Source organism: Diabrotica undecimpunctata, chromosome 4 (assembly GCF_040954645.1).
Source record: "Diabrotica undecimpunctata isolate CICGRU chromosome 4, icDiaUnde3, whole genome shotgun sequence".
In the NCBI taxonomy this organism is placed as follows: domain Eukaryota; kingdom Metazoa; phylum Arthropoda; class Insecta; order Coleoptera; family Chrysomelidae; genus Diabrotica; species Diabrotica undecimpunctata.
In genome coordinates this window covers 12586838-12602197 of record NC_092806.1, presented here as the reverse complement: position 1 = coordinate 12602197, position 15360 = coordinate 12586838, and the positions used below count along the sequence as shown (strand labels likewise).

General features: G+C 33.1%; 1 protein-coding gene across 1 annotated transcript in view; it reads right to left on the bottom strand.

Moving 5' to 3' along the window:
• FMRFaR (FMRFamide Receptor) overlaps positions 1-15360 on the bottom strand; it is a 694226-nt gene that overhangs the window by 18638 nt on the left and 660228 nt on the right. The window contains exons 4-5 of the mRNA XM_072527842.1: positions 2870-3337; positions 469-604 (exon numbers count right to left, since the gene is read on the bottom strand). Coding sequence (XP_072383943.1) covers positions 469-604; positions 2870-3194 — 461 coding nt within the window. The 5' untranslated portion in view covers positions 3195-3337. The remainder of the gene's footprint in view (positions 1-468; positions 605-2869; positions 3338-15360) is intronic.

Sequence of the window (15360 nt, the reverse complement as noted above, 5' to 3'; positions counted from 1 at the left end):
GAGGATAGGCTGTCTATGTCTTTATTAAAAGGACACCAGAATCGGAGAGTTAGAAGCAGTAGCAGATTGTTTTTGATAAATTTGATAAAAAATAATTTCTTTCGGAAAAGATTGACTTAGGAGGAGAGTACCTGAACCAGGAGGGGTTGGAGCCTAAGAAGAAGAAGAAATTTCAAATTATAATTTTTTTTTTATTTTTAAAAGACATCTACAGAGAGTTTAGAGTGAATTAAAAATATTTTATCGGTGGTTGCATAGAAACAGTTTTTTCATTTATTCCTTGGAACCGAAAAGCACGTTAGGAACATCTGATCTGTGTGATGTAGATGTTGACATTTATGGTATAACTTTGTCTTGTTAGAAAATTTTATGTTTTGATATAGCAGGTACTACTTTTTGCTTACCATAACAACGTATATAATACTACACTTTTACTGCTATATAATATATTTAATAAACAATTCTTACCTTTCTAATGAGACTGTAACAGTAAGATACACAGAGGCAGTCTGAACTACTGTGGCTAGCGGATACACCACCGGCGCTATGTGAGGTAATACTACGTAGAAATATGTAAATAACATTCCACTGTATGGATATAAGCCTGAAATAGAAATATATATGGTCAGAAAGTCATAATACCAGACGTAGCTGAGTTCTTCTCATATGGTACTTAGGTTTTTATAGCACAGTTAAATTCAGTTTAAAGTTCATTGACAAGTGGTATCCTAATTATTAGCAAAAAAACTTTTTTGCAAAATATTAGTTTTATTCTTTTGAGGAATTAAAAAATAATATCGATTGACTCAAAAAGTAAAAAGCATTAAAAGACTAATCTTGATCAGTGGGAAAGTAAAAGAATACAGAACAAACCGGAAACAATATTTAAACAGAGTGGATGTAAATCGACTAATTAAACAAAATACTAAATCACAAACCCAAAGAAAAAAGGAAGTATAAGACTCCACTTAAAAAGACTCCACTTAAAAGAATAGACTACAGTTAAAAAAATTTTTTGCCACAGACTGGGAGCTTCGGTCCTCATGCGAGATTAGCCCTAAATAGGGGTTAAACATAGAGAACCATTTCAAATCAAACTGGCTTTAACAGAAGGCGAGACATTTGGCGCGAAAAAGGAGCAGCGTTTATGCGACCTGAGCAAGTTCTATGAAGTAAAGGGTTTGGAAACGACAAAATCAAGCCAGCAATTTGGGTCTTTTCCAGAAAGTCAAGGGTCTTACGGATGCAATGTGTTGCCAAACTCCTGTAATTAAGAAAAATAGGTGTGGCGCCCTATTGTTTAAAAGCCATGGGCGTAAAAAGTTTGGAATGAAATCATTGTAAGATACCTTGAACCTAAGACATTTGACCGAGTCAAATAAAAGGACGTTATCCAGTTATTGTACGCAAGCGAGATACCTCTAGGAATAATCAAATCAATCGAAAATATCTACTAAAACAACACAATAAAAGTAAAAGTAGAAAGAAGAACTAACCGACCCTATTGAAGCTGACAATGGGATAAGACAGGGAGATTCCCTGGGTTTTCTATTGTTCAACCTGATTATGGATAAGATAATAAAAAACTAAGAACTATAAAAGGATACCAAATGGGAGAAAAACAACTGTAAATAATCTACTATGCAGACGACGCAATATTACTGTCCCAAAGTGAAGATAATTTACACTGTATGCTGTACCAATTTAATATAACCGCTATAAAATTCAACATGTTAATTTCCCCATAAAAGACAAAATGCATAGTTACAACGGCAAATTTACTAAGATGTAAATTGGAGCTGAAAGGTCAGATAATAGAAGCAGTGATGAAGTTTAAATATCTAGGCATCACATTATCGAGCTACGGAAAGCTCGATACTGAAGTAGAAGATCAAGTGAATAGAGAACAGAGCCTAAATGAAACAATATGGAGAAATAAAAATATCAGGAAAGAAATGAAAGACAGAATTTACAAAACAGTCATCAGACCAATAATGTCATACGCGGTAGAAACAAGACCTGACACAGAGAGGACAAAAAGGATGTTAGAAACATCAGAGATGAAAACACTTGGAAAAATTAATGACAAGACACTATGGAACAGAACTAGAAGTACAGATATTAGTCGAGGACTGGGTAAGAAATAAAAAAGTAAAATGGAACCACCGTATAAGCCGCATGACAACAAATATAGTAGTAAAGATGGCAAGAGACGATTCCTCAATAGGAAGCCGATCAATAGGAAGACCACGAAAACGATGGAACGAGAACTTACTGGAAGCTCATTAAAAAACAGACAGAGTTATGTCTACATAAAAAGAAGAATAAGAAGACAGATAAGAAGACATGTGAGACATGCTCACATTATAGAAAGGGAGGTACAAGACGTCTTTGGAAAATTAAGAACATCGTTACCAAGTTTTATCTGACAGTTCGTTACAACTATTTTATTTTATTTTCCAAAGAGAACACCTTTTTTGTTAACTTTTTATTGTTTGCTATGGACTTTTAATTTTCGAATAACCAAAGACGTTAAAGAAAGGAAACACATTAAAAGAGGGTCGCCATTAGTTTAAATAGTTGATTAGTGAAATAATAAAACAACAAACATTGTTTGTATCTTTCAGATTGAAATATTTAAAACAGTTGTTCAAATAGTAAACTAGATTTTACTGCAGAAAATGAAGTTTTCCCCGTTTTTCAAATGTTGCCTTTGCGCAACCAGAACTCACGTCTCTTTACTAATTTGGGCCAGTGTACACAAAGTAAAATTCTGGTATATGAAATATAAATGAGACTTTCTAACAAATTCTCACACAACAACTTTTTTTAACAATTACGATATATATAAGTCAGTAAATTATATTACCTGGTAATCCAAACAGCAGCATACTCGTTATAATCAACACCGTGTCAACTCTTGCTAGTCCAATAAGCAAATAGTTAATACTGGATCTCATCTGCGGCCTAGATAAAATAATCATAGAGATGATGTTTCCTAGCACTCCAAGTACCCCTATAAAATTCATCAGAAGACCATTGACGACAAACTGGAAGAACACAATCGTTTCCGAGTCCAATATACATGACTGGAAATCGGTGTCGTTTGGATTGGCGTTAACGATGGGCCAAACGATGAACGGTGCTGAATCGTTAGGGGGAAGTGGTGTTTCTCCGGTCGTAGTGTCAATCATCTTTGGTTGATATTCAGGTACGGTGCATTAACTAAGTCTTCATTGATTTATTATCGTTGAAATAAGGTGGAATTTGTCATTTGTGGATTTGCCACAGAATAGACCAGAACTAAATAGTCTTGTCTGCATATTGGATGACTAATCTGTAACAAAAATATAAATTATCAATAATATGCATTATGCAATGTGATGAGAATGATTATATTGATTTTTATAAAATACAAAACATTATTCAAAATGGATTAGTAATAAGGAAATTCCAAATTTTAAGATAAATAATTTTATATAGGTTTAAACCACAATTGTGGTTAAAACACCTTGGACTTTTGTAGTTATACTTAATGCATGCATTTATTTTAAACTTTATTAATTGTGTTAAAGTTTTAGTTAGGTCAAGACACTAACAATAAGAACTACAAAAATGGTATGTCGAATAGAAAACCTAATTCGTATACAGCAGTATTTTGCGCGATGTTTGTGGCTGTGCCAATGGATTAGGAACTGTAGGGTCCTGTTCTCACATTGCCGCAATTATCTATGATCTTAGCAATGCAAAATATAAGTCAAAAAAAAAATAGACCAGAAAAAATACTTTCAAACTTATTTATCTCATCAGCTACTAACCTAAAATAAACGAAGATAGTGACGATGACTAAAACTATTATTGTAATGTGATTTTGAACATTTTTTACTTGTTTTGTAATTTTATAAAAATTCATTAATATTAAAAAAATTCAATCTTCTTTTTCTACCCCAATTTATAGGTCTTTACCTTATCACAGCCCCACATTATCCGAAAAGATCAGACGTATTATAATTAATTCTTCAGAAAACACACACATATCTTTTAAAGTTGGAAATACTCTTAACCATTTCTTGACAAATACTAAAGATACAATACACTATATGAACTGTAGTGGAGTTTACAGACTGACTTGTTCTGATTGCAATGCCTCCTACATTGGCAGGACTTATAGGTCACTCTCAACTAGATCTGCAGGACACTCTAAAAGAGATAATACATCAGCTTTTTATCATCACCTTAAAGTCAACAATCATCATTTTAACATCCCTGACGGTGTCAAGTTAATTCACAACATCCAAGATAGGAACACTTTACGGTTGGATTTGTATGAGGACCTTGAGATTTCCAGAGACATGAGCCCCAATTTAAATACCTAGGATCGTGGCTTTTTGAAGACTGGGCATCGGACAGGGAAGTAAAATGTCGTATTGAGCAAGCTCGACAAGCTTTCGTAAAATTCAAGAAGGTACTGACTTGTTCAGAATTCGATCCTCAACTGAGACTAATGTTTACTAAGTGCTACGTGTGGTCAGTGCTGCTATATGGCGTAGAGGTCTGGACACTCAAAACGAGGAATATAAACAGATTAGAAGCTTTCGAAATGTGGCTCTATCGCCGTATCCTAAAAATATACCATGCACAGCGAAAATCACAAATATAGATGTCCTTAAAAAAATAAACCAAGAACGACAAATTTTCGAAACCATCAAGAAAAGGAAAACGGCGTATCTAGGTCACATCATGCGAAATGAAAAATACCAGTTCCTCCAACTTATAATTGAGGGTAAAATTGAAGGCAAGAGAGGAATGGGACGCAAGAAAATGTCCTGGCTCCGAAACATAAGGCAATGGACAGGGATTAACGACATACAATCTCTGATACATATTGCAAGAAATAGAGAATTAATGGAAAATGTGATCGCTAACATCCATTAGTGGATTTGCATCTGAAGAAGAAGAAGAGCCCCAATTGTGTCAACCGCCAAACTACCCTAAATCGACCTTTTACTCCCATATACCGACAACTATTCCCTTAACCCTTAAGTTTATGTGCTAAAACCTTGTTTGGAAAAACTCCAAAAAAAAGGGTTTTTTTTTTTAAATTATGAGAATGTTCCAGAGAGAAAATAACAAATCTAACCCTGCCATTCAAAAGAACGAAATTAAAAAGTACACAATTTTATAGAAACAACTAGATTTTATTTAAATAATCAACAGGAATAACAACCACATAATAAATCAGAGTTTAAAAAGGCGACCGTCCACAATTACGGAAACTAAAGGGAAGACGTCGATTGAATACGATCTAAAAAATATTCTCCAAAATTATTAATAATTAATTACATTTGTTAAGCTATTTTAACATTAGATTAATGTCGAATGAACGAGAATTATTTAAGTGCCAATTAACATTTTGGTATTTATAGAAGTTCTTACAAAAGCAAAGAAAATTCCACTTTTGTTTTTCGTCCGTCTAACCCAAATATCTAAGTCTTCCCTCAACTTCTCGCCGCGACACGAACCTAAACCCCAAGTTAAAAGTAAATCTAAGCTTTAGTGACGCCGATAGATGGCGGCAGCGAGATGGCACCCCAGACGCCAGTTAATTCAAGTTCGACGAAGGGCGACAAGTCAGCAAGACCCATTTTCGCCAAAATAACTGACCGGAAACAGACATAATTGCTTGATTTGGTACACAATGGAAAATTGGAGCATAAAAAAACGAATAGAGTGGAATATTTTTGGAATTATTATCTACAACTACTCGGGAGATTTGTTGGCTATGGTTGTTATGGCCAGAGTGTATTGACTACTTGTTGTTTTAGATAATAAGTTAATGGATTCGGCGCCAAATACGACGGTAAATATTTTAAACTAACATCGCAATAGCTGAATTTTTTAAACGACTTAAGAATACTACAGTATTATTTATTTTTTAATGTTATACCATTTTGTGACATCTTAATACAATTTACCGTTTTACTGGGAATAAATTACAATAAGGTATATCTAAAAATAATTATTTTATTTGTACGTTTCAATTTTCACTTCGGAAATTGTTCTCAAAATACAAACATTAATAACTGATTTAGTAAAAAATTATTCTAATAATTTAATTTGGTCTGACTTATTCATATAATCAATATTTTTGAGTTGCGTTCCTGGGGTCAAGAAAAACTAGAAAAATCATAGCATGAGATTTGTCTTTCAAAAGACAACCATATGCAATGATTACAGTAAAATTCTTCTGTTAGTGTGTAACGATAAGACTACCAAAGAAAATTGAAGTCTATTGAAAGATTGAATTATCGTCTATACTTCGCCTAGCTCAGTGTCTCAAGTGTGAGTTCGTCTTGTCTTAAAGTAGGAATTAAACCATGAACCCTCAGCTGATAGCAAATAAAATAAATTTTAACCAAACATATCTATTAAAAAAAAATAAGAAACAATAATTAACCCTGCCAAGGCTTAACAATAAACTAGTGAGGACGATACTTATTTACTTTGCTCGCGTGTGATATCAATGCTACTGTACGGTAATTACTGCAATCTGCCTGTGAACCTTTTTTATATATGAGAGTAAACGTGAGTTTACCCCAGTCATTTGGCTACTTTCTGGTATTGAAGATCTCATTGCAAATTCTAAGCATTACTCCCGTCCTTAATTCTTCCATTTCTTCGACTGTTTCAGCTTCTATTCCATCTTTTACTTCTGCTTTTCTGAATTTTAGCATTTTAATTGCCGCCTTAATTTCTGATTTCAATATTTGAGGTTCTGTTTCATAACTTCTTTTCTCTGTATTATTGTCTGGGTCGTTGTTAAACGATAGTTCCTATGTCATTTACACATAAAACGCATTAAAATGAGGTCAAAAGCAAGCCCGTCCCTCGGTACCAGTATATAGTTGATTTGAGCCAGTCTCTTACCGAACCATGGATGAGACCATGGATTCGCAAAAAATACTTTGCGTCGAAATATTGGTCAAGATATAGCTCACATTCTAAACGTATCTGCGGCGGAAGAAGTTCCCACATATCAAGAAAAAAAAAGAAACATTTGCTTTTATTGTCCGAGCCAAAAACAACGAATGACCACTACATATTGCCAAGAATGTAAACATGCGGTATGCGGTGAGAATCTTAGAGAAATGTGCTCCGAGTGTTCAAAACATTAACAAATTATAATTTTTATTTGTTTAAAATATGGTATTATAGTGATAAAAACCCACCTACTCAGATTTTAAATATAAGTTTTGTACTTACAAGCCATTTTTTTATGGGTAGTAAAATTTTCGAGAGTCCGGTAATCACGTTCGGCTGAACAGGTCCGATAATCTACGGTTAAATTAAAGAACAACCTCTAGGTAAGCCCTGAAAGCGAACACAAAGAATCAGAAGCTTTTTTATAGCCAGTAAAAATTATTTTAGTCTCTCATGCTAAGAATATTTTATTAATTTATTTTATATTAAACTTACAAGCGCCCGTCCCTCTTTCATCCTATCTCGAATCAAAAACACATATTTTAATAGTGTTCACGTTTATCTCTTATCAAACAATTACTCTTGTAATGTTTACCGCGAACAAATTTGTCGAAAATTTCATACCCTTTGGCCACACGAAGATTCCTCCGAAAATAATTAAGTTGATAAATACCTAACCCTAAAGCTGAAACAAAATTAACAACAATAATGCTTGTTAGTGTTAACATTCGGGGTAGAACCCTTTTTTGTAAACGTAAATAAAGTCTTTGGAGTACAAGGGATTTGCTCAATAACGTTGTTTAGAGGATGCAAAGCGTCTTGCGGTAATACAGATTTCCTTTTACTAATCCGGTTTACAAAAGACACAAACCGTAAGATTATAATTTCGGTAAACTCGTTTAGGAAACGCAGTGTCGCTTTGTTTCTATTCTTTTTGCTGTTAACATAAACTAAATTTAGTTTGCAGTAAATGTAGCTAACCGTATTAAGAAATTTTGACAAGGTTTTCTGGAAATTTAATTACTGCCTAATAAACTAGGACTGCAATATACAAAAATATACAAGGATTGCTGACATTGAGTTCTGGATAAGAAATAGAAGAGCAGAATGGAAGGATCATATAAGCCAAATCATGGTTCATAGTTTGAACCATGTTCTTTCAACCATCAATTAATAGAGTACAGGCATGTAAGTAATGTTTTATTTATTTGTTCATTTATTAATTTATTACAGTTTAATAAACTATTTTACCAATTTGTGGGTCTTACCTTGTCTGCTTAAACATTTTATTCATTTTGAAAAACCACAGACATGTAATATTTGCATAATTACTGTAATTTATATAATTTATATCATCTATTTTTGTTTATCTTTATTAGACAACACCCTAATATGGGTTTATTATTTCAGCATTTATTTAACTTTGTATCGAGACCTGAAGATGCTTTGCATATTGTAGAAAGCGAAACCGGTCATCTGGATAGTTAAATTAAATTGATTGTGAGTAAGTCTAATTTATTATATCTTTTACCTTCTGAAATGGACTCACACAAGCAACACATTCATGATTTACAAACGTAATTATTCAAATATACCATTAAGTTAAATCTGACACTGTGTTGTGAGGGGAATAATATATTCTCTGGACTATCCCTTGGATATTTTGACAATGTTCAAATACTTACATGTGGGGTTTTAGTAATCTTATTTATAATGTCATTACTTTGACCCTTTACTTTTAACATAATACCTAATATTTATTCAAAACCATCCTAGTATTGTTGATAATGTTTAAGTCATTATGTATGCGTAGATTGTGGAAATCTCTTCGCGTTTATTTTAATATCTTTGTAAATTTTTCTTTAAGCTTTATTGAATAAGATCATTCACATTTTGATTATTTGCGCATTTTTCCAATAAAAATCTCTTTTTGTACGGTCCGTGTATATCTTTTTAATTTCTTTTACGTGAACTGAATGATATGCGCACAAATTCAGCCTTGTAGGCTGTTTCCGGTACCGTACATAAATTTTCTCGGCATCTTTTGATCTATGATTCTACTTTAGCGTACGTTTAAGTTTGTTTGCTTTTTATTTTCCCGAGTTGATAACTCCCGATCTATTCCAGCATCTTCCAATGTTGTGCTTTTAAATTTACTTCCACGATCGATACACATAATTTTCTAGATTGAATTATTGCTCCTAGCTAAAACAGCTCTTCAGTTTTCGATAAAATTTAATTTTTTGCGTTGAATTAAAATCATTATTTCAGTACAACTATGTTTCCTTTTTAAAGTCAAAAAAGATAACAGAAAAAATATTATAAGAGCAAGAAATTCTTAAATTTAATGAAAGCGACAAACACATCTTAAATGAAAATTTAATTACCCAAATTTTTAATTTACCCAAAAAAGAATTTAATGTTAAAAAGATAATGTAGCTACTGATTTCGCCGTTTGATTGATTTATTGGTTCAATTAAGCATGGTGTTTCTACAAAATACAATATAAATACAAATACAATACAAAATATGGCTCCTAGGAGCTTGTATTGATAGCTTAGATGCGACGTGCGGTGCCCTTGAAGAATATTTTTTCGAGTCGGGCGCCTTTAATGGATATTAACATCCACTGTTTCTGTTATAATATAAAAGATGAACATGCACAATTGGCCTAAAATGTACAGGTACAGTTTTCTGCGCTCAATTACTATAAATAACTATAAATATACATGTAGAATTGTTGTGCCCCAGAATCCTACATAACGAAGCCAGTGGGTATATCAAAATACAACTCGTATCAAGTATCAGATAATCAAACCCTTCAGGGTGTATACAATTATCTTAGCTGATATAGAATTATTAATTTTAAATTATCTTAGTTTTCCAATCCCATGAATCACCTGCCATTAGGGATACTTAACTTATAATTTCTTACCTATGGTTTGGTAAGACACTTTAAGTTTACCCTTAAATTTATTTGGTTTGAATGATCTACATTAAGTTTTAGTATTTAATACCATCTATACTTATTACGCTTACATGCAATGCTAGAGCGTCTTATTACTTCAATGGGGGTATAAAAGGGGATTTTTTTTTCTTTTTGGGATAATATTTACAGATAATGTAAAATACTTACCAAAATATTCCCATTTTATATCGAGTTTTAGAGCGCACTAAAAATTTGAAAAAATCCTAAAAGTAATTTTTTTGAACAAGAAGATTCTTCTATAGAAGCAGTTAAGGAATTACTTACAGTTTTTAAAAAATTATTTGAGTATCCAGGGAGTACAAAAGAGTATAATAGAGTAAAGGGATAGTGAGTAGCTAAAGTTATTTTTTTATGGTATCAATATAATTTACTATTTTTATTGGGAATAAGCCACAATTTTGCTTTAAAATTACGTTATTTTGACGTTTCGATGCCTTATCAACTGTCGATGATAGCTCAAATTACCCACAACCGGCACGGGGAGGGAGTAACGAAAAATAACGATACGGGACTGATCCAAGGCATCGTAATCGGAATGAGTACACTCTAAACCCTTTAACTAGGATTAATTGGAGGGCAAGTTTGGTACCAGGAGCCGCGGTAATTCCAGTTCCAATAGCGTATATTAAAGTTTTTGCAGTTAAAATGCTTGTATGTCCCACATTGCCGGTTCATCGTACGAGGTGTTAATTGGTGTATCGTGGGACGTCCTGTCGGTAATTTCCAGATAAAAATCCGAAGGTCAAGAATAACTTATTTTAAACCAAAATTGTGGCTTATTCCAAATAAAAATATTAAATTATTTTATGGATTTAAATTAAAATTAAGCTTAATTTATTAGGAATTCAAAAAAGTTTTAGGTAAAAAGTTTAGGGGGGGGGGTCTGCGCATTTGTTTGAAGTTTAGGTTGGCGCCTTTTTTAAGAATTTCGGTTGGCGTCTTTTTTATGAGCCAGTGTGGCCTTGCTTGCGCTATATTCTACGAAATATCAAATAGAATCTCCCAAATGTCATCTTGTAGTCCAGTCAGAGAGTTGGCCCCCAAAAATCATACTAACAAGCTGAATTTTCATATATTTTTCATTTTTCAGCGACTGATGCTGGAAGACATCATTCCAGCATCAGTCGCAAGGTGAGGCGATATAATGAAACAGGGTAGTACCATCGATGACCAGGGCAAAGGCGAAAACGTTGCACCAATCAAATTGATGATCGTTTTTTGAGACAACGTGCGCTCAGAGATAGGAGAGTCACAATTTGCTAAAAAATGAACTAGCAGATGTTCGAAATGTCACGATATCGTCTCGAACAGTTAGAAGACATTTACATGAAGCAGAATTGAGCAACAGAAAACCGGCCAAAAAACCCTTGCTTACCAGAGAACACAGGGTTCAGAGATTGAATTTTGCAAGATTGCATCAAAATTGGACCATCGATGATTGGAAACGAGTTCTTTTCTCCGATGAGACTAGAGTAAGCCTAAAAGCTTCAGATGGCCGTGAGCGTGTCTGGCGAAGGCGAGGAGAAAGGTTTGCCAGCTGCAATATCTCTCTTAAAGTACCTTTTGGTGGTGGCTCTAATATGTTTTGGGGGGAATTTGTTTTGAAGCTCGTACGGAGTTGGTCCCCATACGTACGAGGTCTATGAATGCTCATTATAACTTAGACAACATTATTGTCGAACATGTAATGCCTTTTGCTCCGTTTCTTGGACCTAATTTTTTATTCATGCAAAACAACGCTCGTCCTCATGTGGCTCGACAGGTTATTGGCTACCTAAATGATGTTGATATTCCATTATTAGAGTGGCCACCTAACAGTCCGGACATGAATCCTATAGAGCATCTATGGGACTATCTCAAAAAAAAGATTCGAAGTCGTAGACTCCCTATTGCCAATCACAACCAACTCATTGAGGCCGTTATTGACGAATGGGAGAATATTCCGCAAACTTTTGTTGAACATTTAATATCAAGCATGCTTTGACGCATAAAAGCAGTCATAAGAAGTAGAGGAGTTCCTACGCGGTATAAGTGATGACCCAGATGCATTTTATTGTGTTACTTTACTGATTTTTTTCTTTTTGCAATTTGGAGTTATGCTAGCTTATTTACGCATTTCCGACAAAAACAAATTTTTAAAGAAACAATAAGGCAAATTAAGGTCATGATAAAGTCATGTTAGACTTATTTGTAGGTGTTTATTATTTCAGTGTAACTTAGTTTTATTTTGTGTTCATATTGTAAATATTTAGATTATTTAAAGTGGTGCGTTAATTTTGTCCAGGAGTTTATATATATATATATATATATATATATATATATATATATATATATATATATATATATATATATATATATATATACATAATAAGTACATACAATCTTAATCACTACAAACATTTTAACAAAATTCTTTGTAGCGTTGAGCATGCCTTTGACATGTTTTCTCAAAACATTGTCACATACCTTTACGATTTTACACCATTATTTTAAACAAAGCTTTACACTCTTAATGAGATTCTATGTTATTATCCGATATTTCAGTCCTTTGCCGCAAACTTTAATTACTCAATTTATTATTTAAGACTGGATTTACGAAGATTTAAACCCCTTCGAGACCATGTCTGCTACTATGTAAGCAAGCTTATTTTTTGTTCGTTGAGTATACCTTCCTAAAAGGATAATATTGCAATATTTACGCTTATTTGGCTATATGGTAAGATTTTTCGACGAATCTATTACTTATGACCTACTTTAAGCTGACCCTAAACGTCCTATCAACTTTTTTTATGCGATAAACCAGTTTTTAGGTTGCTGTAGGAGAGAGTTGCAAATTTTATGAATACATCTACTTGCGTTAATACATCCGGGAAATGACTAAACATACAGTAGTATTTTTAATACAGTAAAAACACAATAGTGTTTTTTTGACAACAGCAATTTTTTTTTTCGTATATTTTTATTTATTAACAATTTAAGTAAAAAATGGCCGATTTTTAAAAATTTTACCTGCAAGTTAAATTTTTTTTATGTATTACTAAAAAAAAAGCAGAATTTGCATGGTTAACAGATGCTAGTTTGGGCTCAATCTTCTTCTTAAACTTTCAATTCCATCGATAAGTACAAAGGTAAAATTTTACAAAATAATTGCTCCGTACCTACACACATATTTTTTTAACTATTTTAACATGTCTATGTGTCTTTACTTACGTAACCTAATATGTCATGTAGACGATGCAATAATGTCATTAAGAGATACTTAAAGACTATTCGACATACACAGCCAGACTCAGTATTCGTGAAACCAACGCGGAAGTACCACTTCAGTTTTTTGTAATATAACAAGCCATCCAAGGGTAAGAAACAAAACACGAGATTTTACAGCCCAAGCACACCGGAGAGAAAATAATTCACCACCAAAAGAGTCGTCAATATAATTTATAAACACAATATTCATACTAATTGATACATTTGTATTTAACTTATTTTGTCATAAAACATAACACCAGTAGCTCTTGTGGTATCGCGATTATAAATAAGCATTGTTAAAACATTAACAGACTTTTTGATGATTTTAATTCTCCCCGTATAATTAGCCAAGATTTCGCTTACAAAAACAAACCCAGACACTATTAAACAATTAAATGGTTGTTTGTACAAGGTTGCAAATAACAGAGTGTTGATTTATACAGTGTTGTGAACAAAGAACCATAGAGAAATAAGTGTCTAGTTAAAATTGCAGATCGCTTGGGTAATTATCGTCCACACGCAGCGTCAACTTGTTAACCAATCGTCGTTTTTTAGTGACACTAGTTCCATCAGCCAAAATGATGTGTTTTAAAGTTAGAGGGTAGCACTCGCTACCTCGCTATATTTTGAGGTTGCTGACTGTGGAATAAGACATCGTTTTCGGTAGCTGCTGCTACTATTCCATTGGGTAAAGTACAACCTATACTATTTGTTGCCAAAATTACAGTGCTGCAATATTGAGTACCGTTTATTGGTGTATACATTTTGCTGCGAATTTATATTTTGCTGAACTACCTCTTTCATATTGCGTCGTGATTTGAACTAAAAAAAACATTTTGCGTTTATGTAAACATTAATTTTAGCGTATTTACTGTATAGTATAATTGTATATTTTTAACCTTTAATTGATATGCGTGTCTCTATATATTCTTTATACTATTTGTTGGCTTGTTTAAGTTTGTATCTATATACAAAAGTATTCTATTGGCTTGCGACTCTAGTCTTTCCAGATGTATCATATTCTGACATACTCTCCTGTTATGACTTCATCCGTAGACAAGCTGTTACTTGTCTTGTGTGATATATAGATATTCAAAGTTCGTATCAAATTTAGTTTCCGTACAGCTGTTTTTTACGTCAAGTCATTCACCTTTGGTAAAGCATTTCGCGTTATAATCAAGTACTGTTTTTTTTTGTCTCCTTACAATTTTCTATACATTAACCCATCTTTTACCATTGGTGCGTTAACGCACCAGTTTAGTTTTAATATTTTCTTGACCTCAGCAATCAAATATTTTGAAATTTTTATAAATTGGAAGTCTGACACGATTAGAAATTTTCTTTCTATTTTTTGACTTATATATACAAGGCATGATTATTCAATATTCTTTACAATATGCTCAAGATAATAACAGACATGATATTGTAGCATTTAAAAATTCTTTGGATATGTATTTAAATCCCCTCGTATTTGTTAAAATATTAAAGAATAATCTTAGTATATTTCTGTTTCCTTTCGTACAAGTTAAAACACCGAATCTTTCAACTTCTTTTTATTTGCGTAGCTAGAGTTAATATAAACCATTTTATAGTTTGTTAATATTTCACAAGATGAGTATTTGGTCGGTATTCTTTGATCGAAGCCTCTTTTAGGATATTTTGCGTTCCCATTACCGTTACCGTTTGTTTATACCAAGATCGTGCGAATGAATTTTGAAAATAACTTCTCACTCTGTTTAAAGCCGGCCGCTGATTAAGGCGTGTTTAGTTTTGTTGGAGTCCGAATTTATTTTCAAATTCGTAATCTTTTCGTTTTCCTTTTTTTGTCATGGAAATGTAGTATGAAGTGACAGTAGCAGTTAAATGTGTAGTATTGAGCAGTTTTACAACAGTTAATGAAGATGACCTCATGTTGCCGTTATGCTGTGCCTGTTTCAGTCTTTAAAGGAGACCAGTTTTCGAGGTTTGTGTTCCAGCCGGTGCTGGCTTCCACCCTCATCTTCTTGTCCCTGGTTGTCATCCCAGATCTGCCCCCAGAGGTTTTAATGGATCCAGTTCCTGACCCCAGACATTGTGCAGAGTGAGATTTAGTGAGGTTCAGGTAACTTTTTTGTGTTAAATTTTAAAGTCAAGATAGACAT